Raw genomic sequence first — 27,287 nt, 5'->3', positions numbered from 1 at the left:
TACCGTATTTATACTCTTATCTCCCATATGAAGGATACTCGATCTGATCATTGACCAAATTTGCAAAGGCTTGTGGTTGAGCGTCCTCCATTGTACCTCGTTGTACCCAAATCTCACGAATTTTCGTTTGTTCATCACTCTGGAAGTACAAATGATATTGATTATATTATTTGCTTGCCTGGTAATATCATTTCTTCCACTGCTGTTCATGTTAACAATCAAGACATTTACAATGGATATTGACCCATCAAAACCAACCGTTCGCGAGGAAAATCAAAGTGGGTTTCAAAAAAGTAACTGGAGCAAAGCAGATATACCTCAATACATCTCTTGACAGTCCTTCTTTCTACCATACGTGTTCCATGCCATTCTCTTCAGTGCCAGGGACCTATGAATGGTAAAGCCGATATAGACTGTTATTATACCCAACTTGTGATGTGTATAAAAAAGGCAGACGAAGCTGCTGTACCTCGGCAACGTATTCGTAAAAAAACAACCCAAAAACCTATCTGATCAACGGAACTTTATTTGAAGTCATTAAAAAATAAAGCGAAACTAGGGCTCCAGATAAGGAATGAATGGAGTCGGCCAAGTTTTGGATGTGTAGCTGATCTCAAGAGAAAAACTAAAACCGAATATGAACGTTTTCTGAGGTTGGCACGTTACCGCGGTTTGGATTTTCCTGTAAGTAGGAAAGATAGGTTAAAAGTGATCAATTCTGACAAATTAAATGATGATACTATGACAAGTAACTACCTTCCACCTTCAACTTGCCTAAAATATTATTCTTCGATTTTTGGCGATTAACTATTCTGTGCTTTTTGTATATACTCGCCTTCTTACCCCCCTCTTCAGTACAACACTTTCGCAACGCCATATAGTGCTCATGTCTTTTTCTTCCGTAATCGATGCCGAGAAAAGTTTAAAATCTGATTCAATAGGCAAGGATGGTATTTCTAAGATGGATATGCCGATTGATTTAAATCCCCTTATATCTCACTTTCAGCTTCCTTTTCAAATGTCTCTATGTACTTCAAGCGTATGCGAGGGTTTTCTGTGTGGCACTGTTTCGTCAATTTTAAAAAGAGGAAAGTCACCGACTGACTGTTCCTACTATTGGCCAATTGCTGTTTCTTGTAACATTAGCAAAGTTTTTGAATACATCCTTCTACCTTTTCTTACAAAAAAATATTAATGAGGGTGAGAACCAATTTAATTTTCGGCGTGGGCTGGGTTGTCAGCATGAGCATAAGATTCTGTCTTCTTTACTGGTTGATAATTCTTCAAAGGGAAATGGTCTTTATATTTGTGCTTTGGATCTTTCGAAAACGTTAAATAGTGTGGTTCATAGCCAGCTCCTTTTTTCTCTGTATAATTCTGGGGTCAATCTTTCTCTTATAATGCTTCTTAGATTTTGGCATTCAAATTCTTTTCTTCAATTAATATCTGCACCAAACACTATTATAAGAGTATGAAGAGGAGTTAGGCACGGTGGTGTACTGTCCCCTACACTAGCTAGGATTTGTATTTATAGTGTGCTGGGCAAGATTTCAGGTACATACCTTTCTGGTTTTGCGAATGTTTCTTATCTTGTGTATGCTGACGACTTGCTTCTGATTAGCTGTTCCAAAAAGGGTTTCCCAAATGGTCTCTTAAGTCTCTGATGCTTTTTCTGATATTGGCCTTTCACTTAATATAATTAAATGTGAGTTCCTTCCCTATAACTATGCTACCACTACTCTCCTTCACTGTAATAACTTCACTATCCCTCTTTTTGATTGTATCCGTTAGCTTGGTAGCTATGACTAACAATCTTTCGAGCTTGCGTCAGGGTACTGTTCGTGATATAAGTAAAAATATCCAGATTGGTTATGCAAAGGTTGTTTCCAACAGAGGGAAGTATAATAAACGTGCGCTGGCCAAACTTTATTCTACTTTCTGTGATCATTCTGTCCTTTATGTTTGAGGTCTTTTTCCCCTTCTTTAAAAAGGTAGCTTAAAAAGTCCAGATAAAATATTTCAAATTTTCCAAAAAAAAAACGGATTCTTGTTCGTAAATTTACAGTTCCTAATGTGACTGTAAGGTTAGCGCTTTTACAAAGAAAACTCTCCAGCGCCTATCCCCTCACTACCGTCTCATCCGTTTCTTTCGTTAATTTTGTGTGCATAATTGTTGTCCTCTTTGTTTTTTTATTTATTTATTCTTACTTCACCATATTTGCTTTATGTATCGTGGTGGTGATAAATAAATTATCATTATAACTTCAAATAATACAAAAAAAAAAAAAAAAACAAAAGACACAAAAAACACACAACAATGTGAACATTTTTAGCGAATAAAAGGAACCATAATAATTTCCAACACCTACACACATTATCAAACAATCCCCTCAAACATAATTCTCTACATTTAGTCCGTATACACCTACACAACACAAGCGTTTAGTAGCGCACACATTCCTCTTAGATATCTGCTCAATTAGCCAAAACTCACTCCCAAACACTCTTCAAAACGCTCATTCCGCAAGTTAGATAGCTCTTACATAGTTACGTAGTACTTCTGTATTAGCCAGTACATGGTCGTGAAGTCTGCTCTCATGGATGTGCAGAAACCGCTTTTATCTGTCTGTATATGCAAGAATATCAAAATCAAATCACATGAAAGAATTTTCTGGCAAAAATATGTATCTGCAGCATTTTGCCAAAAGTTGCCAAAAGTTGAAAAAGCGACATTTAACAGTGTCAGTGAAATTTGGCATGGTTTTTAATTGTATAACTGATAAAAAATATTGTCTAAACGAATCCTAACAACTTTTCACTTGAACAAAATGAAAAATATTCTCATTCACGCATCTACATATTTGGGAAAAGTAGGGGCTGGTCGTCAATCAAAATTCCCAAAAAATACCTTCTTTCTCCTAAATCCAAACTATCCCCCCTCACAAAAAACAAATTCTAAAAATTTCAATTTAAAATAAAATAAATATTATAAAATATTTTTAAGATACTTTAAATATTTTTAAATATATAAATATTTAAAATATTAAAATATATATTTTTAAAATAGATAATTATTATATAAATAATTTTTTTAAATATATACAAAATATAAAATATTTTTAAAATATTTTTAAATTAAAATATTTTTCAATCTAAAATAAACCCTCTCTTCCGCCGAAACTCTTTAGATCAGGAGTATGATAGAGTTTGAAAGCTACAGAAATTATAAGAATTATTAAAGAATAATTAAAAATAAGAATACTAATAATGCGAATAAGAATATTAATAGTAATTAAAGAACAATTCATAATAAGAAGAAAATTTAAGAATAATCATTATCGCATAGTGGTTTTCTTTAGACGTTATCGTCAATTCATTATATTTGTCAATGTCAATGTAATTGACATTGACAAAAATAACAAAAATACATTGACTAAAATAAATATTCGTCATCTTTGGTCAATATAATTGATGCAATTGTAATCTAATCCTTTTAACAGTGTCAGTAATAAGTACAGCCAATACAGATTCCCATTTATGCCTCTGAAAAACCCCTCATTAATTGATCATGATGAATTCCCTCCATGATGAACTAATTGTTGAACAAGTTGAATCATGGCAATTTTGTAGGTCTTAAGTATGAATTAATGAATTAATTTTACCGTTCATTTTCAAAATTATCATTTTCTTTTTTAAGAAAAAAGAAACTACCGAAAGTCCAGTTAATAAGCCGGGCAATATTCGAAGGCTAAATGCTACAAAAAAAAAGAAAGAAAAAAACTTGGAAATGTTAAGGATTCTTTTAATTTCTTTAAGGATTTCTTTTAATGTTAAGGAGCACTAGTAAAGAATACAAACGTAGAATAGCTACTGAAAATACAACAAAAAGGGCAAAACCGGATATGTGGGTGAATCAATATAAACAAATTAAAAAAAACGAAAATTAAAACTAAGGTTTAAAAAAGATAAACAAAGACATTACTTTAATATTGCTCCATAGTAAAGTCGTGCTTTATTTTCAAAAATAAAATTCGTGCTGTTATTTATTTATTCGCGTGGGAAATTTTCAGCCGTTAAAGGAGACAAAAATTTTGAGTCACAAGATTTTTACAAGTAAAATCACAATTTCTCTATGGCTTATATTTCTCTACCTTGGAGCATTGTTCACCAATGCAAGTTGTCCAAAATCTTCGCCTTCTTTCAGCATATTTACAACACCTTTACCATGAATTACCACATTGACAGAGCCTTTTAGAATAACGTACCATGACGTACCCTCGTCGCCTTGTTGGAATACTGTAAAGAAATTTGAGTGAAAATCGCTTATTTGAATTTGTACTTTGATTTTGTGAAAAAAAAATGTTTTGACAACATCCTTTGCTATGCTGTTCCCGTTAAAACAAATACCAGATAGAAAACTTAAGACAAACTGAGTGAGAAGAGAAAAAATAGACAAAGTAGTCAGAAAAAGAAAAGGGAACGTAAAAAGTAAAATAATCAAACCCCAGCTAAAAGTCTATTGGAAACACGAAGTTTATTAAAACACTAGGAAATAAAAGACCGGATTTGATCAGCGCTGCCGGATAGGATGTATCTGCACCATTTAGGCACTTTTTTGCACTTTTTCAGGGATCTGGTAACTGGACTAAAGCCCATCTTCAACAAGCAAAAAAGAAAATAATAGTAGATAGGCACTAATAACACTTGTTTATTTACCATTGACAATTTACCTTCTGTGACCAAAACTATTAAAGTGTAACAAAAGAAAATTAAGATAAATACTACCTCTTCTCATTTTCAACAAATATATTTTTGACTATGCAAATTGGTAAATCGAACAAACGCTTTGCCGTAAAAACGCCGTAAAAATTTTGGGAAGCACAAAAAGTATACTAGAAAAATGAAAAAATTAGAGAAGTTCAAGTGGAAAAACTTGAAAAAATAATTTGAATGCAATATACCTATTAGAAAAGTACAAACTAAGAAATGTATTGGAAAATTAGAAAACAAGGAATCCGCTAGAAAACTAAATGCCAGAGAGTTAGCTACATTATCTAGTAACCCACAAAAAAAGGAGTGAATGTTATAATGTCAAATTACGGACAATATCCGAAATTTTTGTGCTCTGTGAAGGGTTGGCACGCTAAAATTGTAAATCTTTGTCCTTTTGGTCAAAAGTTCGAGTCTTGGTGTCGCTGATTAATTGGAAGATAATTTCTTAATCCACATAGGCCTGTCATAACATAAAAATAACATTTCTGTGTTTTTTCAGCATTTTCATTTGGCTTTTAAAAACCCCATTATTAATTGTTTTCTTTCTTTAAGGGCTGATTATTTGGTATGGTACGGAGATCAGCGACCCCCGTCCTCGCTTATTGTTCCCGGCTGAAGACTGTTAATCAGGAGATCGATACCTGTGTTACGTGGACCATTGGTCTGGATGCACAAAAGTTTAAAAGTTTTAAGTTTTACTTGGCAAAGGTGGGTCCAGAGCAAAATTTTTGAGGTCCTAAAGTGATAAGGGTGCCAGTAATGGACCAAATTTGAGAAGTTTATTTAAAAAAGAGTAAAAAAGAAAAAAGACAAATGAGGGGATCAGAAAACTCCTTAGGGGGCCGCAGTCTCCTCTAGACCCCCTACAAGCCGCCTGCCCGTCCCTTTGGATCTGCCCATGTGACTAAGCCTTTCAGGAATGAATTTATAGTACAAATTAGGGGCCAAGAAGATTTTTTCAAAAAAAAATTTTCTTTATAAGAGCTGAGTAATATAAAACAACAGCAAGTAAAACAACGGGAAACAAATCTACGATAGTGACATTTTAAAACCTTTAATGTTGTTAAAATGTTGTCTAATAAGCAATAGACCGTTTAATTTAGATAGAATATTAGTTGTTACCTAAATCAGAACATTTACCTAGGAAGGAGAGCGGGTCAATACAGGAAATAGGGGTATATTTCCGTCTTGAATATATATTTTTTTTTTTGGCCAGGTAGGGTCCCAATTTCAGATTGACATCCGTAATGCTCTTTTGCACCTTTCTCACAACAAAAACCTCACAACACAGCACCGATTTTCAAAATATATGATGTTTTAGTAATGGCGTTGAATTTTAGAAGATTTTCTCTAATTTTTTGTAACATTAGTTCCCAGACTAGAACATAATAAGCGTTAATTGAATGAATATATGTTTATTAGGTTCTGGTCTTAGTGAGCTAAACAAAGCACTGGGAACCATGGCAACTTATTGTGTATACTTCTATGTTAACTTGGGAGTAAAACGTTACAGAGTAATGAAAGTTATTTACAGTAATTTGTTAGAAGGTTATTGCTTTGGCAAGATAATAATAATAATTTATTTTTAACCCACTAAAATACAAGAGATTTGGAGTTAATAAAAGACAGTGAAAGAAAAATAACACAACTATGCGAGAGATAAAACATATACAACCTAGCTATTACTCAATTAACGAAAGAACCTTTAAAGATAACGGAACTATAAAACGAAAACAGGTGAAAACTAACGAATAAATAAACAAATAAAGGGTGGAAGGGGCCAACAGAAAAAAAAACATAATCCTTTTCCAATTTTGAGCCTAACTTCTGCAAAGAAGTAATAATGTCAGAAGCCTCGAAATACCGAATTATTTTCTTGTTCCTATAAGACTGGGGTAAATAAAGCAGAAACTTACAACAGCAGAAATATAATATTCGGAATTCAGCCAGATCTTTTTTCAGGATAGGTGAAATACCAGGCAGGAAAAGCATCGAATGGTCAAAAAAGCAACTATATAGAAAAGCAAGTGCTTTTCGACAATAATGACCACGATCAGCCACTATTCAACCATAACCACTTTAAGTTTTTCTTTAACATACCGTATAATATTGGTCCTAAATGATAATAGATTCAAAAAAATATGAACGTATAATATTGGTCCTGAAAGTTAATAGATTCGAAAAATATGAATATATATATATATATATATATATATATATATATATATATATATTATAATATATATATAATATATATATATATATATATATATATATATATATATATCGCTGTATCGAGCAAGAAAACATGTGTAAAATCTTCAGTTTAGTTCTAATTGAAAAATACACAAAATTACTTAGTCCTAAGAATCCACTTTTTTAGGTCACCTCCCCATTACCGAGAGATTGACTGACCTCCCAATAATTAGCGTGCTATTATGCAGCAGTGTATTGGATTAGTAATAATACATATAGGGTATATACCATGATCATTCATTCTGTCTGGATTGTGTGTATGTTTTATATGTGTATATCTGTCTGGATTGTGGGTTGTGTAGGGATCACATACGCCACCATATGGCAATATGTAGCGCCATTTGGCAGCCCCGAAACGGACAAAATCAATTATTAAATGAAATCAACCCAGATATAGAAAAAAAGCAATAGAATACGAGTTTGAGACCAAGCGTCTCAGGAAAAAGCAAAATCTTATGTTTTGGTATGTGTGACATTAAGGAGTTTTGCAGAGAGAAATATTAGTTCCATCAAGCAGTCAAATAAGGAATATTAAGTCAATCTTGCTTTTTTTCCTTAATGTAAGCTTTGCAAAGCTTAGTGAAGACACTTGGGAAATAAAAACGACTTGAAATACCAAATACCATCTTTCTCACCTCTCTCTCTCCCTCTCTCTCTCTCTCTCTCTCTCTCTCTCTCTCTCTCTCTCTCTCTCTCTCTCTCTCTCTCTCTCTCTCTCTCTCTCTCTCTCTCTCTCTCTCTCTCTCTCTCTCTCTCTCTCTCTCTCTCTCTCTCTCTCTCTCTCTCTCTCTCTCCTCTCTCTCTCCTCTCTCTCTCTCTCTCTCTCTCTCTCTCTCTCTCTCTCTCTCTCTCTCTCTCTCTGTCTCTCTGTCTCTCTCTCTCTCTCTCTCTCTCTCTCTCTCTCTCTCTCTCTCTCTCTCTCTCTCTCTCTCTCTCTCTCTCTCTCTCTCTCTCTCTCTCTCTCTCTCTCTCTCTCCTCTCTCTCTCTCTCCCTCTCCCTCTCTCCTCTCTCTCTCTCTCTCTCTCTCTCTCTCCCTCTCTCTCTCTCTCTCTCTCTCTCTCTCGTCCTCTCTCTCTCTCTATGAGTTTTCATCCTGATCTCTTTCAAACGTTAATTGAACAATTAAGCTGATTTCTATCAGTTCGTGTTCTTCCCCTTAATTTAAGCTTGTTCAAGAAATAAATCCCCTGATTAGCAAACTAATTGCTAAGACTAACTAGGAAAAATTGGATGTGGAATACCAGCTCTGCAGCTAAACATGCTGGTACGCAAGAGTTTATTAAAGGAGAGGTGCCAAATTTCTGTTGATTTAGTTAATTAGAAATAAGCTGAAAATCGTCATTTCATAAACTGAATTGAATGATTTTAAATAAACTTAAACTCAAATTGAAAAAGTACAAATGGTAAAAGGTAAGGCGACGAGGGTAATTTTAAGATTGTGAAAATTTTTCCAAATGAATATTTCGGATCGATAACTAAGGGCCGAGAACAGCAAAGGACAGATAAATATAAAATAGAACTTGCAATAAAACATATAACTATAAAAATAAGAAACAAAACAAAATTAAAAGAGTCCAGCATCATCACTTAAAATTACACAAATGAACAATTATTTACAACTATTATAATGATTAACGTTACTTAAAGCAAGTTCAATTTTTACTACACCTATTTTATTGTAAGTCTTTAATTTATATTTATCTGTTCTTTGCACAGATAAATTTATATTTTGATGTTGTTTGCATTTAAAAAACATTTTCGCTGTCTTAAAATAATCCTTTTTAGCATTTTTAGCATTTGTATTATGGAAAGGCAGTGCAGTCCTCGTCGTTTTTTACGAAAAATTAGATAAATTATTCAAAAAATTAAACAATAGTAAAATTGTGCTATGATAAAACACTATAATCAAATTACAAAATATACGAAAAATGAAAATAGAATATCAAGTTCAAAATGAAAAAAATAATTAGAAAGAACGTGGCAATAGTTACTACAACCTCAATGCGGCCGAAAAGCTCGGAAGTATCTGATTGTCTTGTATATTCTACTTTTGTGTTTTTGTGGTTTTTTCTTATGGAATTACTATCATATATACTGATTCTATTCTCTCCTTCAGTTTTAGTTATTTTAGTATATTTAGTTATTTTAGATTCCTCACTTGTTTACGCTGTTATGGTTTAGATTTCCATCTCTATTTGAACACTGAGGAGGCCTTGTTATACACAGGCGAGATATTTGTCTAAACTTTCGTCTTTTTCTTCCTAATGGTCATAGGAAGCCATTTTCAAGGTCTACTTCTTCTGTATCTTCTTGTTTCTTTTCTATGATTTTTAGGACCAATTTAAATAATCAGAACTCATTTTTTACAGTCCTTTATACTTTTAGCACATAACTGTCCGTCCATTATTCATCTACGGGTCCATTATTGAAGCCTTCATATTCGAGCGATTAGCTCACTATACTTGAAATCCATTATCCGTGAGGACAGGGTTTGAGTCGTGGCGTTCGAGTTTTTTCTTCTTTGGTTGTGCCACAAGCTGAATAACTAAAGTAAATTTCTTAACCCAATCATCTTATTATTATCATTCTTTTTCTTCTTTGATCTCTTTTATTTTCTTTTTGTTCTTCTTTTCTTCTTTGGTTTTACCAAATTCTGAATGAATAAAATAAATCACTTTCTCTATTCATCTTATTATAAAAACCATTACTATTTTTCTTTTTTGATTTTTCTTCTCAAATTTCTTCTTTAGTTTTATCATAAGCTGATCAACAAAAGCGAATTTTTTATCTATTCATCTTATTGTTTTTCTAATCTGTCTTTCTCCCTCCTTTTCTTGAAAAAGTAAAACAAAACAGAAACCTCTCTTTTAGTACCCTTTTATTCCCCATTCCATTTTCTCTTTTTCACATCGTTTTCTATACAATTTATGTGAGATAACACCTTTTGGACTAAAGTAGTCAGGGTGGCAATTATGCGCCGTCATAATCAAAAATGTCTTGGATATTGACCGACTTCCTTCAAACTTTAATTTCGAAAATATATCTCTAAATAGTCTATGATTTTACCTTACGAGGTTCCCAACTGGCAAATTACTCAATTTTATTTTTGATTATTTATTATTTTCATGGCGATTTCAAATCACAGAGGATACCGCACCAAGCTTTAACGTTAAAACCGACGGTGCGTACTTCATGGCTTTTCAGGCAGGAATTGCGTTGCGAAGGGGGGGGGGAGGAAAATATCCAGCATATTTACACAGAATAGAAGAAAACAAGTCAACAGTGAAAATGAAATATAAATACCAAAATAAAAGAGACACCATTATTTTATTTTGAACCATTTTACTTTTACTTTCATTTACTTTCATTTACTTTCATTTTACTTTCATTTTAAGCTTTTACTTTCAAAAAGTAAGAAACATTTACTTTCATTTTAAGCTTCATAATTTGATTCTTAAGGCGATAGGAATAAAATTTTAGGTCCAGTAAAGAAGGGGGTAGAGGCCAGCCTTATGTGCCAGAAAATTGTGTTCGAAAACAATTCTTTGTATAGCCCTGAGTTGTAATTTCTTGAGAAGGGCTGATCCAAGTACCTTTCAAGATTTTCTCGGAAGATATTTTGGCCTCCTGAACCCCCTTACTCTATGATCATGCTTATAGTGACATCTGTTTAACTTTTTTGTCTATTTCGGAGATGCAGCACTGACCCCCCCCCCCTTAGACAAACCGTTTATTTTCTGTTTTCCCCAAAAAGAAATATTGCGTCTTTGGTGGAAATTTGAAATAAATAGCTTTCTTGTAGAGATTTAAAATAAATAGCTTAATAAAAGAAAGTTAAAACGAAAATATATAAGTCAAATGAAAACTAAGTTTATTGAATAATTACCAAATTTAAGCGGAAACTTATGTGATTTTCTACGCTAATTTTAACTTTTAACCTTAATTTTCTAGGTTTAAGTTATGACAAGCTTATTCTTTCACATTTTTTTTTTCACAAGATTTTTTCATACTTGGCAACATAAAATCCACAAAACAACGCCTAGAATCATCATTAGTTGTCATAGAAAAAACTATTTTAAGATTATAAAAGGAGCATGAAGATTCCGGCTCTGATCAAGTACGAAAGGCTTTTTAAGAAGAGTTTTTCTTATTTTCAGAATTTAATAATTGCTCATTATGAAATTTATTTTGCTTCTACAATTTTGAGCTTTCCATAACGTAGCAAAAACTTCCCAACGTTAAGTTTTATGCAAGGATCGAGCCTAATCCGAACTGTCAACTTTACTGAAAAAACTTGCTTCTGATAATTACATAACGTAACGTAAAGTCTTTCTTATCCTAGTGTGAGAAGTTCTACGACATAGTGTGAAAGCACCTTTGTTTTCGGTCTTTTTTCATGTAAAATGGAAATTCAAATCACCTTTCGTTTTGATTCCTCTTGTTTTTGTCCTAGATCTAATTTCCATAAGTTGATACTTTGATTTATGTTGTTTGACTTTTATAAGTAGCTAGATGCTTGGGGAATTGACTCTCTTAAACCTATCCCACGCAAACATTGCTGTTTTATCCTTTCATTTCTCCCCAAAGAAAAGTTTACTATTTGTGGTAATATAAAATGAGAAAGCTTACATATAGTTCCTGGCTTAGGGTGAGATTCAAAAGCAATCACTGAAGCCAATTCCCGTTTAATAGAGGTAGACAGGTGAGATAATGAACTGATATGTACTAGCTCTTCGTAAATTGCTTCTACATCTTCTTGAGTACGCTCTTCAGGACTAAAAAATAAACACAGAGCATAAGAAAAAAAACAGGCTAAAAACTAATCTAACTATAAGAAATGAACCAAATACTTTGCTTTGATTTTGGACATGATGATGTGGCTAATGGATTGATTATATTGTTTATCCTAGGTGATGGAATGGAAAAGTGAGGTCAAGACCTTTTTCAAGTGCTCATTTATCTTAATTACTAAATTAGAAAAACTTTTTTTTAACCAAATAATTACCTATAATATATATATATATATATATATATATATATATATATATATATATATATATATATATATATATATATATATATATATCAAAAATAATTATTATGCCTGAACAGTGATTTAATCATGTATTATAGAAATGTTCTTTAGGGTTCTGGACCCTCTGCTACTAAAAGAAATCGCAATCTTGAAAATTATTCATCACAACAATTTATATAATAGGCATGCAAAACTTTTATGAAAATATTATTATTAACCCTGAGCTGTTAAACCTCCCCGTTTTAAATTATATCCCTTTTTAAATGTTGTTTATATCTTCTCCAAAATTATGTTTCAGCTGCGCTCCTGGGGCGAATATACTTTTACACCGGTAATTGCAATTCCTTTTATTTAGAGAAAAATTGTTTTTTTATTTTGTCCTTTTGATTCTTAGATCACAAAGTAAAGTACAGTAGACCCCTTCCCCACTAACATAGATTGAATTTTCAAAAAAAAAAAAAAACTGGAGAAAGTTCCTTATAAACGCAATGAAACATGAAGATTTTCATTTGACACTACATTTTTCCCCTGACAGCGACGTCGAAAAGAGATTGTTTCTATCAGTGAATCTTTCCCCGAGGAGAAAACTGACCATTATCTTAACGAACTGTGAAACATCTATTCTACGGCAGTTAGAATGGATATAATGAAGGTAATGCATTATTAAGAAGAATTGAGGAAGATCTATTAATTAAAATATAGTTCATTAATGAGAATATATATATTATCTTCGTCTTCATCTTTAAAATAAAACTCATCAGAAACAAAATTATTCTAGCATTCCACTGCATCTGGAAGCTTAAGAGTTTGTTGAGGCATGATGTTTCCGTCTGCTTCCTTTGGAGCATTGGAGCTTAGGCCAAGCTATTAAGACTCGATGCAAAAGGGATGGTACATTCCGAAAAATAAGTAAGGAAAGTCTGCTTTGTAAAATACAAGTCAATTATGAAACTATGTCAACAATCTTCATCTTCGTCTTTTAAATGAAGACTTTAAGAAACCTATTTATTCCAGAATTGTCAGTTTCTACTACTTTGGGGGCCTTATTACTGAAACTGTATAAAGTGTTATTATTATCGACGCAGAGTTGCATAATATATTGTCGCCATATTAGATGACCGTGTTACTGCTAAAGTAGCGTTGACATACACATCGGCTGTATTTATTAAAAGCGTGTTATGTGACATTTTTTCGCAGTATTTGTGGCTCATTTTTGCGGTGTAGAAGCTTGTGTTTTACTCGGAAGGTTTGAATCTTATACTCTGATTTCAATGTCATTAACTACTAAAGTGCTGAAATATTTTCCTTACCACATAAAACTGAAACATGTCCCTTTGACTATCTAAAAGCTTTGTGCATTTATTAAGCCATACCACTAGGAAGTGTGAGGCACACAACGAGGAGACATTGACAAAGCCGCCTGATTGGTTAAATTTGCAATTTTGTAGAAAGATCCCTTGAGTGTAGAACTTGATGCCAATTAATGTCCAGTTTAAGATCAGTACTGACGAGCCAGTTTCACCCAGCTTTACTAGATTTCAGGCATTAGAAAGTGCGATCATGAATGCTTAGATATCATGTTCTAATAAAGAATATGCGGAAGGGGTAATTTAAAAAGAATTGCTTTGAAACTGTGCTGATTTGAAGAATTCAGGGTGATATCATCTGAAAAAGCACCGTGGTGCCCAATATGGCAAAACTAGTTCCATCCTTCTAAGAACAACACAGCTTTGAATCAAGAAATCGCTTTCACTCCTAAATCCTATTATGATGGATGTACTGATGATCTATCTTGTGAGAGAAGAATACACATTATCTTTATTAGCTCCGTCTCCAGAATCATATCAGAAATAAGGAGTATCGAGGGATCTAAGAATAAACCTGGCGGAATAGAAGCAATATCCCTTGACACCAATGTGTCTTTAACAAAGACATATTGACCATATATTAATTTTCAGACAGTTCGTGGTAACAAACTGTAGTAAGGTGCGGGCTCAATAGTAACCAGAACTCTAAAAAACGGAATTTTGATACCAGCAGTTACATCAAAAGAATTACATTTTAATTCTGATTTTAAATATTTAAGTTTCCTCAAGTTTAGTCTTACCCATCAAAAGTTATGAGCCTGTAAAATTTGCCTTATCTTAAAAAATATGGGGAGACATCCCATAAGAGTCACAGAAGAGAACCCTACTGTAGAAGTTTCAAGCTCCTATCTACAAAAATGTTGAATTTTTTATTTTGTATTTTAATTTTGACAGATCACGGATGCGTGTTTATATGTTTTGTTGTTGTTTTTTCCCCAGGGGTCAATCGTATTGACCCAGTGGTCCTAGAATGTCGTGAGAGGGCTCATTCTAACGGAAATTAAAAGTTCTAGTGCCATTTTAAGTGACCAAAAATTGGAGAGCACACAGGCCCCATCCCACGCTCACTTTTTTCCCGAAGTCACCACATAAAAATTTTGAGATAGCCATGTTGTACAACATAGTCGAAAACCCTAATAATTATGTCCTTGGGGACGACTTAATACCCCGCAGTCCCCTGGGGAGGGGCTGCAAGTTACAAACTTTGACCATTGTTTACACTTAGTAATGGTTATTAGGAAATCTATAGACGTTTTCAGGGGGACTCTTTTGCGTTGGGGTGGGTCGGAGGGAGTGGTTACATGGAAGGATATTTCCATGGAGGAATTTATCATGAGGGAAGAGAATTTCCATGAAGGGGCGCAGAATTTCCTAGCATTATTAAAAAAAAAACAATGCGAAAATAAATAAAAAAGTTTTTCAACTGGAAGCTGGAAGCAGCATTAAAACTTAAAACGAACAGAAAATATTACATATATAAGGGGGTTCGTATCGTCCACAATAATTTGCTCTTTACGCTAAAATATTTTTGATAATTTCAACTATTAATTCTACAGCCTTTGTGATTCAGGGGTTATTCTTCAAGAATTGGGACAAAATTCAAGCTTTAGTGTAAAGAGCGAGGTATTGAAGAGGGGGAGAACCCCTTCATATTATACGTAATAAAAATGTACAAATATAGAAGTTCGCTACGTAATTTAATTCGTAAGTTACGTATATTTATCACTAATGAAAACGTTCATAAAAAAAGTTCTAGTTGCATTTCTAAGTAACCAAAAATGGTAGGCCAACTAGGCCTCCTCCCCCGCCTCTTTTTTTCAAAAATGTCCTATCATAACTATGAGAAAGCCATTAAGCCCCAAAAAACTTAATATACAAATTTCGTTTTAGTTATTCATGTGCGGTGAGCCAAAGTAAAAACATGCATTAATTCAAAAACATTCAGAAATTAAATAAAAAACTAGTTTTTTTCAACTGTAAGTAAGGAGCGACATCAAAACTTAGAACGGGCAGAAATTATTCCGTATGTGAAAGGAGTTGTCCCTTCCTCAACACCTCACTCTTTACGCTAAAGCTTGACTCTGTCACAGTTCTACTTTTTAATACAATAAAAAACCTTGTTAGTATTTAAGGTTAAAAAAAAATGACTCTCTAACTATACTACCTAAGCGTGGATATCTGTTCAGACACGATTCTCAGGCATGGAAAACAAAATAAATAGGAAATTAAATAACAATTTTAAAATACTGCATCCCAAAAAATGTCTTCTTACTCGCTTAATATCTCTCACGCAAGAATCAATCAGGTTTGTAAAAGGCAGAATTATTTATCTCTCCAGAAATTGTCACATATTAAATGTCACAGTTAAGATTTGTCATTTAGAATTAGTATTTAATGCACGGGCATCAAAAGGCTAGGCTATTTGGCTTCCCTTTTAGAAATAAGACTTTGGGATTATCTGACTGGCTTGTGCTTTCATCATGATAGCATAGGAAAGTCGTTACCTCTCCTTACATTTTAAACTTCATTCTGTGTTTGAAAGTACCAAGGACACGAAAAAATAAAAACCTGTTTTTTTTTTAAATTCGTTCAGTGGAAACTTAAACAACCACATACGTCCTAACAAATTAGTAAAACCCAGGAATTCAAGATTAAAAAAAAAAATTCGCATTTACTTATTTATCATTTACGCTGGTATTTAAATTTAGCGGGCGCCATTTTGAAAATAAGGGAAATGTCTCAAAAATCAGCAAAAAATGAGCAAAAATATATATATAATCACACCTGGAAATCGTAAATTTCTTGATACTGCCATAAAACAAACACTGCTATAAATCTAAGCTATGCATTAATATGAATGTTATCAAAATTACTCAAAATTTAAACATTCCAAATTGTTAGCTATATGACTTACCTAAAAAAGTATCTTTTTAAAAAGAACAATTAGGCTATTCTAGTGAGTTGTATGTGTACATAAAAGGGCACATTATTGTGTCCTTTTATATACCTATCAACATATTACTAGTGTCCTTATATTTTTCTGATTCAGACAATGTCACTTTTATAACATAGTGTGACAACAACAGAAATTAACGCAATGATAAATCTTGACAGCTGTATAACAGGTAAAATGAAAATGGTAGAAAACCCAGGTTTTCAAGTATTAAAAATGGAACCAGGAGATGAATCCAGGGGCAAAAATTTTCATTTTAATGCCCTTGGTTCTTTAAGGCTTATACTCCCTGTGCAACTTTAATATGTTATTTTTCTGCAGTCATAAGTTATTATTTTTAACTTACTAAAAATTTTGGAAATTTTTTTAAGAGATATTGCTCCTCTAGGGATTATCCATAATATGGTTAAAAGAGCGTTGACTGATCTTAGCCTGAGAGCATCAGTAAGGTATTATTACCATGAACTTCATATACTAGCTCCTGCGGGAATAAGTAAATTGTATATTGCTTTGCTTATGTTTATGTATGTGTGCATTTCAAAGCTGGTAAAGCCATATACAAAACTGATACAAATAAGCATAATAATTAAGCAGATAGTTCTAACTTCACCATTTTTCACTATAATCATCATCACTGATCATTGCGTACGTTCTCTTTGCTTTTAACTTGTTCATCTTTCTTGACTTGTTTGTCTTGCTTGACTTGTTCATCGTACAAAAAATGAACTGTGCATCTATTCAATATTTTGCGGATGCAGCACTACCAAAGCATTCCACGAACAAAGGATTATGGCCCAGAAGTTTCTGGCCATAAAAGTTTCTATGAAACAGTTCATCGACAGTCGCTTAAGTGTTACTGAATCTTGAAAGCTCAGAACCACGCGGTCAAGATAATAACAAGGAAGAAGCCCCAGGTAAAACCAAGAATCATTTCCTTAGAAAAGAAGAATCCCTCCACCCCAAGGGAGAGCAGCACTGCTGCTTCAGAAATTCTGCAACTTAAAAATGCCGTACAGTGCAGACAACCAGGATCTTGTAAAAAACCAAGAGGATTGTGCACATAGTGCAACATTTTTCGTACCTTGACACGAGACAGTAATCGCTTTTGAAAATTTCACGAAGAGTGAAGCTTTATTTAACAAAATCTTTTGATATGCGATTTTTTTTCTAAGCTTTGGGGTGGACAGGGACCAAGTGTCAACACCTGTGAACTTTTCTACAGAGGAGGGAGGAGGGAGTTAAGAGGGGAGGTTTTTTAAAACCTTAGTAGTGTTGATAAGGATTGTTTTAACTCATTACAAAGGATAAAAAAACGGGAGAACTGTTTCTATGTTCAGGTCGGTGACGAATAATAATCCGTGACAAAAATAGACCAACGTAATGGAATTTTTAACAAATGAAATATAATTTTTCAACAAAGATAAATAAGACAGCAATATCTATTTTAATCTTCAACCTTATTCTAGGGTTTAAATCCAGGAGCTTACTGTTTCCGCAAGATGGCTCGGAGAACTGCATCAGGGGCCTTTTTCAAGAGTATCGAAATAGCATCGTCTTTCCGTGTTTCAGCCTCACGTATTTCCTCTCTGGACGGCAAGGGAACTTCATCAGGAAAATCATCCAAGTACGAATCTTGGGTAAATTTGTAGAGAACTCCACGATCTTGAAATTGAACTGCGTCTGAAGTTACTAAAAATAAATAATTGGGTCTCAAAGTAGGACATAAATTAAAACTTAAAAGTTTGTGTAGGGAAATGAGATAAATTAAGAAACTTTTCTGCTTGATATAATTTATCAAAAACTTCAAAGAGACATGGGATAATTGAATAGCTTTTAATTTGTAGGTTTCAAAGTAAGACTTTAATAACGAGGCACAAGGCTTTCCAAGGCTTGTCTTGTCTTGGGCAAAAGTCTTGTCACCACGCACAAGTCTTGTCAAGAGCTTTAAAGCAACATGGGATAATTGAAGTTTTTAATTTATAGTTTCAAAGTAAAACCTCGGTAACGCGGCATAAGTGTCGCCTTTCTTAAAGGGGCTATCGTTTTGAGAATTGGATTGAACAGGTATTCAATAAGGGCAAATTTATGCATTAAAGGCTCACTCAATGCATTTCTGGTGTGCATGTAGTGGAAAATTATAGCTCAATTATTTCTTAAAACTTACAACTAGAAAATTTTCTTTGGAATCACTAGTACCTTATCAGCATGTACCATAAATATTTATGGATTTACACAGGCTAAAATTATTGGAGCGAATCATTTGGGTGGGGAAGGGGTGTAAATTATATTCAGAATAATTTGAATTATAACTTATATTTTTTCCGGTTTTGTCACCCAAGACTTTTAATATCATGCACATACTTGACAGTTTAGTACAAAATTTTGTTTCGGTTTTAATGAATGTAATAACCACAAAAACCCAATTCAAACAAAATTCATTTTGACAATTGCCGTCAAATTTGAGATGGCACTGCTCATGTAAAGAGAATTTTCACCCAAAATTCTGGTAGTTATTTTTATTTACCAAAAGTTTAATAGAAATATGTAAATTTAGCATCAAATTGCATCTTATTATGATAAAAACCCAAAATACCTCGGGCGATTGTTTAAGCCTTATTTAACCTGTTTTCATTTCTATCATCACTACCTGCGGCAGTAATTGGTATGTCAATAGCACTAAAAATTATTTTTTCAAATCATTTTAAATAAATTGTAATACCAGCAAGGTTGGATTTAAAACTTTGACGCCTCTACGCCCAAGCGTTTTGATGCTCCATTTTCGGAAGATTTTTGGGGATACCAGAAGCAATGAACAGAACACAACTGATCAGCCAAAAGTAATGAAAGAGAGTAGCGATACCGAACTCTCTGCTACCATTTTAAGAAGACATCTGACAGTTTATAAGTGACAACGGAATTCCTGTGTTTTTTTTAAATCACTTTTATGTAAATAGGTAGCGCGGCGGCTGAGTACACATGGTACTTTGACGGTAAATCACATCATTCTTGTTTTGGGTAATAAGAAAATCACTGAGTGATAATTTATAGCATCCCCCTGGAATTGTGCGCCTCTAAATCTCAGCCTTGTGGGCCTATTGGTAAATCCTAACCTGAATAACAGAGCTCAAATAACTCAGTTTGTTTTGTAGAAGTGAGTTTAAATCTTAAAACGAAAGGAAATTAGTAATTAAAAGATACAGAAAATAAGAGAGCAAAAAAGATAATCTATGAAAAAACAGAACCTGAAATGAACAGTAATTACAATGGACAATGAACCCCAGCTCTGAATGACTTTGACTTTTAGAAATTACCATAAATAGAGTTGGTGCTGCCCCCTAAACTCTATTAAAGGCTAAAATGTCGTTTGCTCTTTACTAAAGATTTACTGAAATATATAAATAGACCAAAAGTTTTGTTCAGCCGATTTAGTTAAGGGCTGAATAATTGAAAATTAATAACTCACTTTAAGGAGCAATGAATTTAAACTTGCACTTTCCAGTTTACTAAAATACAAAAGAAAAAAAAAATAAAACAGGAAAATTAATGACCGTGGATGGTCAGTTTGATATACATATACTGATATTCATTCTTTGAAGTTGTAATAATTTTTTATTTGTTAAAATCAAAAAAGCGAAAACACATAAAATATAGTTTGTTTTCAGTAAAGTGCAAATTATGTTCGGGTCTTTAGAAGGCATGGGGTTTGTCAGCTCTACTCATGATGTTTTGCTTGTTTTGAGTTTGACTCAATTTATTATAACTTGCATTGGTTTAGGGTTTCATTTATTTGTTGATAGATATTTGCTGCAATTTTATGCTTTGAAGAATTTTACTTTATTTCTGCTCGTTTTTGGGTTAATCAAGCTTTAACTTTTCTTTGAAAAATTTGTTTTGCTGGAAATTTTTTTTAGATTATTTCTAATTTCTAGTAATTTCTAATCAATGTCTAATAATTTTTTTAAATTATTTCTTTTATATTTTTTATTGACATGTCTTTTTTGTAAAAAAAAGTAACATATTACATAGTTTGTTTTCAAACAGTTCGTGGTAACGAACTGTAGTAAGGAGCGACCCGGCTCAATAGTAAACGAAACTCTAAAAAACGGAATTTTGATGCTAAAATATACATCAAAAGAATCAGATATTCATGCTGATTTTAAATATATAAGTTTCATCAAATTTAGTCTTTGTCATAAAAAGTTACGAGCCTGAAAAAATTTGCTTTATTTTAGAAAATAGGGGAAAACACCCCCTAAAAGTCACAGAATCTTAACGAAAATCACACCATCGCATTCAGCGTATCAGAGAACCATATAGCAAAATTATCAAGCTCTTATCTACAAAAATGTGGAATTTCTTATTTTTTGCCAGAAGACGAATCACGGGTGCGTGTTTTTTTTTTTTTTTTTTTTTTTTTTTCAGGGGTCATCGTATCGACCAAGTGGTCCTAGAATGTCGCAAGAGGGCTCTTTCTAACGGAAATGAAGAGCTCTAGTGCCCTTTTTAAGTGACCAAAAAATTGGAGGGCACCTAGGCCCCCTCCCACGCTCATGTTTTCTCAAAAGTCAACAGATCAAAATTTTGAGATAGCCATTTTGTTCCGCATAGTCAAAAACCATAATAACTATGTCTCTGGGAATGACTTACTCCCCCACAGTCCCTGGGGGAGGGGCTGCAAGTTACAAACTTCGACCAGTGTTTACATATAATAATGGTTATTGGGAAGTGTACAGTCGTTTTCAGGGAATTCTTTTTGGTTTTGGGGGTGGGGTTGAGGGGAGGGGGCTATGTGGGAGGATCTTTCTTTAGAGAAATATGTCATGGGGGAACAGAAATTCAATGAAAAGGGCGCAGGATTTTCTAAAATTACTATAAAAAAAACAATGAAAAAATAAACATGGAAAAGTTTTTTTCAATTGAAAGTAAAGAGTAGCATTGAAACTTAAAACGAACAGAGATTATTACGCATATGAGGGGTTCTAAAAATACTTTAGCATAAAGAGCGAGGTATTTAGGAGGAGATAAATACCTCGCTCTTTATGCTATAGTATTTTTTAGTAATTTCAACTATTTATTCTACGGCCTTTCTGATTCAGGGGTCATTCTTAAAGAATTGGGAGAAAACTTACGATTTAGTGTAAAACACGAGGTATTAAAGAGGGTACAAACCCCCTCATATACATAATAAAAATTAAAGAATATAAAAGTTTATTACGTAAGTTACTTCTTAAGTTACGTATATTTTTTACTAATAAAAAAATTCGTTAAAAATTAAAATTTATGGTTGCTTTTTTATGTAACCAAAAAATCACATGGCAACTAGGCCTCCTTCCCCATCCCTTATTTCTCAAAATCGTGATCGAAACTAAGAGAAAGCCATTTAGCCAAAAAAGGAATTAATATGCAAATTTCATTTTAATAATTTATGTGTGGAGAGCCAAAATCAAACATGCATTAATTCAAAAACGTTCATAAATTACATAAAAAAACTAGTTTTTTTAACTGAAAGTAAGGAGCGACATTAAAACTTAAAACGAACAGAAATTACTCCGTATATGAAATGGGTTGTCCCCTCCGCAATCCCTCGCTCTTTACGCTAAAGTTTGACTCTTTACCACAATTCTGCTTTTTAAAACAATTAAAAGCTTTAGCGTAAAGAGCGAGGGATTGCGGAGGGGACAACCCATTTCATATACGGAGTAATTTCTGTCAACTAGGGGCTTAGGTAACCTTAGCCCAAACAGAGCCCCGATCATTTGAGGTCTGTCGAGTCGACCCTGTGAGTTACTGTTGCATCGGTTTAACTTTTCTTATGGCGTTTTTTTTTCAGTCTCGGGAGATGAGGCCTGAACATACGACACCTAAAAAGGAAGCTTTTTTCTTCTGTCATTTTTCACGTTTCGCTTTCATAAAGCCATAGGTCAATGACCGGATTGGATTTTTTCACAATCCTTGGGTTGTAGACAAATCCTATCCAATCATTGAATCTTGATAAAACATAAATGTTGTTTACTGATGGTATAAAAGCGAGTTCAAATCAAGGTTCAGCTTCGTGGCAACAATTTTTATGACATTTTACAGAAGTCTTGAGAATTCCAACCTACCTCGGCTGCTTGTGCGCCTAGTGTGATACTATGCTTATACAAGCATTCTATTTTGAAGAATAATATTCCAAAACCGCACGACATTGACTCAGTTTCAACAGAGGGTAAGCCAACATCGTCAAATAGTGTGACGCCTTCCAGACCAGTAAAACCAGTAGCGAAGGAATCCACACCATATCGGAACCAAACTGGAAGTGCTAACTCAGACGCAAAGCAAGGTGTTGGTGAGCCACCTTTGCCAGTAAGTGTGTCTATTTCCTACTCTTTATTGCGGAATTCGACTCTAGCTCAGAAATAAATTTCATGAAGTTACATCTGTTCCAGCCGGGACCACCTCAAATAGAAAAGCCTAGCTTTGACTTGACTTCGATTTACTACCGGGATATTACGACTGGTTCCGTTTAACGATTTTGGGTTACTCTTGAAACTAGAAAATGGCAGTAAAATAATTTTTCAGCATAGGCATTGGGTTTCCGACAGAAAGTCGCAGTTCGCTTCTGGGTTCATCAACTTCAGGAATACCCAGGAGAAAATCCAGGCACATGAAAAGTCGAAAATTTTTATCACTGCGGCTCGAGCATACACTCAAGCTGAAAACTGCCGAGACTTTAGATGCCTTATTAAAAGTGCTTTGCCCAGAAAACAAAAATAAGAGATGTTGCAAAACATTCATATACGGAACGGCGTTTTGGAGGTCTTGAAAATGTTGGGGAAACACGGCTACCTTTTAAAGCATACGGTAGCCAGGAGAGGCTTGAGCTTCAAACAAAACCGAGAATAAACCAAGTAAACCTCTTTGAGGTCATACTTTTTGCTTTTGAAATTTGACGTCCCACTTAAGGAACATCAGGAAAAAGCAATAGAGGATGACAGAAAAAGTAAATCGAACATGGATGTGAGTGAAAAATTAAGAGACGTAGCTATAGCTTTTTTCTAAGACGATGGTCCAGAAAGGGATAAGGAACATTAGAAACACATGTGGAAAGCTATAGTGATCAAAATCGGTGAAAAAAGGTACATCATCCAAATTGACACGGCTCAGGACGACGAGGTTTTGGAAAAGCCATTTATTGTGTTAAGATATGTGAAAGATTAAGAAATTCAAGAACCGATATTTGCTGTCATACCTGTCCAAGATCCTAGTGGCAAGGGTATAAAAGACCTTTTACAAGCCAAGATCAAAGAGTATGGACTTAAATACGAAAATAAAACTAGGAAATCATTTGACGGTGCTTCTAACATGAGGGGCGAATTTAACGAACTTCATTCTCATATTAAAAACCATGTTCCAGATTTGGTTTGTATCTGGTGCTACAGTCGCGTTCTAAACCTTTACGTTGTTAATTGCTTCATTACAACAGAAGCGAGGAATATCTTCGGCGCAATGAACAGTATTTCATATTTCTTTGCTGAGTTCCACAAACGAATGGACCTGAGACTACAACGAGTAGAGAACACAAAAGAAGGACAGTCAAAGTTGAAAAGGTTACAGAAAATTAGGGAAACTCGTTAGAGAGCAAAAAATGTCGCCTGTTTGGAGGCTTTCTGGCGACGAATGCCATTGCTTAGATGAAGCGCCCGTTTTGTCCTCTGTTGAAAACAGCAGTTCTTTCGACTTAGAAACTTCATGTGAAGCCGACTCAGTGCTGAGTTATCTTACAGGGTACAAACAATCCTAACCACTCAGTTGTTTCTTGCTTTATTTGAAGTTATTGGTCCTATTTCAGTTTATCTCCAGACAAAAGGACTAGACTTTTTGATGCCCTGGAAAATGGTTGATAGGGCAAGAAGGGATCTAGACAGCATTTACTTTGAAAGCGTCAAAGAAAACACCTCTAAGTTCGTGTCAAAGATCCAGGGTCTTCTAGAGACCCCTTCATTGAACCTTGAAATTAATTTAGAGCTACCAGCTTGTCGCGTTGCCAAAAAAATTTCATACCAGGAGAACCGGCATAAGCTCCTTGATCTGAAGATTCGAAAACTCGATATCGAGTCAATCTGTTCAGTTTAGCATTTGACCAAATAAGAACCAGCCCAAAATAGATCTTCAGAGAACAAATAGCTCATTTTCGAAGTATATTTCTTACAGTCCAGCAAGTTCAGCCTTGTGCGTCGAGGTGAAATTCCATAGGCAGCCCTTCAAAACGGTTGCAGAGATGGCTAAGCTTTTTCATGACGATGGCAGCTCAGAGCTACCAGCTTGTCACGATGCCAAGAAAAAGTGCATACCAGCAGAAACGGCATAAGTTCCTCGACCTGAAGATTCTAAACCTCGATATCGAGTCAATGTGTTCAGGTTAGTATTTGACCAAATAAGAACCAGCCCAAAAAAAAAAGATCTTCAGAGGACAAATAGCTTATTTTCGACGTATATTTCGTGCAACCCACTAAGTTCAGCCTTGTGCGTCGAGGTGGAATTCCATAGTCTTTCCTTCAAAACGTTGCAGAGATGGCAAAGGTTTCTCACGACGATCTGAGGTCAAAACTGAAAAGCTTTACCTCAGTTTACGACGAAATAATTAGTGTTGGTCGTAAAAATAGCCGGGATAGACCTGGTGCAGAGTATGACGATGGACTTGAACTTGGAGCTGAATGTGGAGGGGCTAATTTGCCAGATACAACTTCCAGAAGTTCATGCAACAACTGCAGAATTCGCGAGTACCGGCTGCTATTAAGGCTAAATGTGTGCTCATCAACTTAAGCTTCAGTATTTTCTGGCCTACAAATATCTGCTGATGCTTTCGTTTTCTTAAGTCAGCTGTGAAAGATCCTTCAACAAACTGAAGATGATTAAGACAAGAATTATAACTACAATATCAGATGATATCCAGGAAGCATTCATTTGATGTCATTTGAGTGGGAGCTGCTTGATTCAGTGAAGTCTGAAGACGTTTTTGAAGACGTGAAAAGAGATTCGAAAACTTAATAATCATTTTTTTCAGTGCAGTATTTTTTGCTTTTTTTAACCAGTTATTTTGTTTTGTATTTGATTAAAATAAACATTTTGTGCTCTGATGGAAAGTCAAAAAACTCTGAGCGGCATTAAACATCCTTCTAAAGACGAAAAATAACGCAAATTTTCTTCGGCCCAGATTTTCATGATGCAGGACAAAAGTTGAAAATATTATACAGCTGAAAATACAATGCCGCTCTCCCTTTATGTGGAAACCGGAACAATACCGAGCTCTACCGAATATCAGGGAGATCTGGCCAATAAAATTAGAGGTATCTGTCTTCTTCCTACTGTAAGCTTCCTTCTTCGCTTACCGGGTAGTACCGATTTGACTGGGGGCGTAAATTTTAGCGCCAGTGACGCAGAGCGCAATTTCTACTCCTTCTTAAAGGCTTTTTCTGATTAAACACAAGACAAAAATACAAATTCTTTCTATAAGGAGGGTCATAGCTAGAACCGCATAACCCAAATGCCCCCTTAGATTTTTCTCCCAGTTCGCCTCTGGTCTTCTGATTTAGATCAAATTTCCCCTCAATATTTTGAAAGGAGTAGTGTCATAGTAGTAGTAACAATAATAGTGGTAGCTGTAGCAACGGTGGTAGTTGTAGTAGTAGCAGATGCATGCAAATATTGCCTTTTTGATCATATCCTTATCATTTCCAGAAACTTTCAAATTAGTATACCCAGTCACTCCTGAGTTACACCCTTTTGGCTATCAGCATAGACATAACGTATTTCGAGTTATTTCAGGAGCTCTCCTCAGTATTCTCCGAAAGAGTCATCTGAATGCCCTTCCACGTCTTGGAAATTAAAGTTTAAACATGCTTATATTCGTCAACAACATATACCATACTTTATCTAAACAATTAAAAAATTGCCTAACGTACAACCTTTGTCCTGAGGATATTAGGGGAGGTTGACATCCCCATAGACATAATTACTGGACCTTTCAACAAAGCTGAAAAACAGCTCTCTTGTTTTGGGGAATGATAGGCTTGTGAATGATAGTATGGTTGCCATCTATTTACTTTTGATTCTTAAAAAAGACACTAAGACTTCCAACTTCCAATCAAATTCGCCCCGTCTGATCCGAAGTTTAAACAACCACTCGTTCCATAGAAAGGTTATGCCCTGGGGCATAGCTTAAAGTCCTTTTCCCTGAGCTTTGGGTGGTTGTGTTGACTCTTAAAAGGGAACTAGAACATTACATTTCCAATAGAATGAATCTCTTTAAAGTTCACACAACCACCTCTTACAAAGTTGACTCTTAAAAGGGAACTAGAACATTACATTTCCAATAGAATGAATCTCTTTAAAGTTCACACAACCACCTCTTTCATAAAACCTTATACACCCTTCGATCACTTTGACTCTTAAAAAGCGAACTAGAACTTCTGATTTTCAATCCAAAGAGCCCCCTTCGAAGTTTGTATGACCTCCTTTTCCACAAGAACCTTGGAATCCCCCAGGGCATAACTAGCGACCCTTGCCCTGAGGGTCGTGGGGGGGTTATCATCTTCAATGACCAAATTTTCTGGACCTTTCAACTACACTGAACAAATGGCTTTCTCAAAATTTTGTTGGATATGTTTGGGGAAAGGATGGGCATGGGCTGGTACTCCAATCAGTTTTGACTATTAAAAATAACGCTAAAACTTTCAATTTCCAATCGATTGAGGCCCTTTCGAACTTTCTACAACTACCCCTTCTATATGAAGTGCACTGGTCTAAAAAAAATATATATTGTGCCCATGTCGCTCTTAACTTAGGAAGTGCTACTGCGCTGCCTAGGATTAACTTCTACTACTCCTAATAACTCTTTGCAGCACCAAACCGCATGAGGCC

General features: G+C 34.4%; 1 protein-coding gene across 7 annotated transcripts in view; it reads right to left on the bottom strand.

Annotated features, from left to right (window-relative positions):
• The window catches only part of LOC136026532 (rap guanine nucleotide exchange factor 4-like), a 788,659-nt gene that overhangs the window by 88,007 nt on the left and 673,365 nt on the right, over positions 1–27,287 (bottom strand). For 4 of the 7 annotated variants that reach the window (XM_065703200.1, XM_065703203.1, XM_065703202.1 and 1 more), the window contains 3 exons: positions 17,873–18,074; positions 11,660–11,805; positions 4,152–4,296 (listed from right to left, as the gene is read on the bottom strand). In XM_065703200.1, coding sequence (XP_065559272.1) covers positions 4,152–4,296; positions 11,660–11,805; positions 17,873–18,074 — 493 coding nt within the window. The remainder of the gene's footprint in view (positions 1–4,151; positions 4,297–11,659; positions 11,806–17,872; positions 18,075–27,287) is intronic. The other 3 variants (XM_065703199.1, XM_065703201.1, XM_065703204.1) reach the window with 1 other exon arrangement.

This window comes from Artemia franciscana, chromosome 4 (assembly GCF_032884065.1).
Source record: "Artemia franciscana chromosome 4, ASM3288406v1, whole genome shotgun sequence".
Classification (NCBI taxonomy): domain Eukaryota; kingdom Metazoa; phylum Arthropoda; class Branchiopoda; order Anostraca; family Artemiidae; genus Artemia; species Artemia franciscana.
Note: the sequence above shows the minus strand (reverse complement) of the source record. Positions and strands in the feature narration are given on the sequence as shown.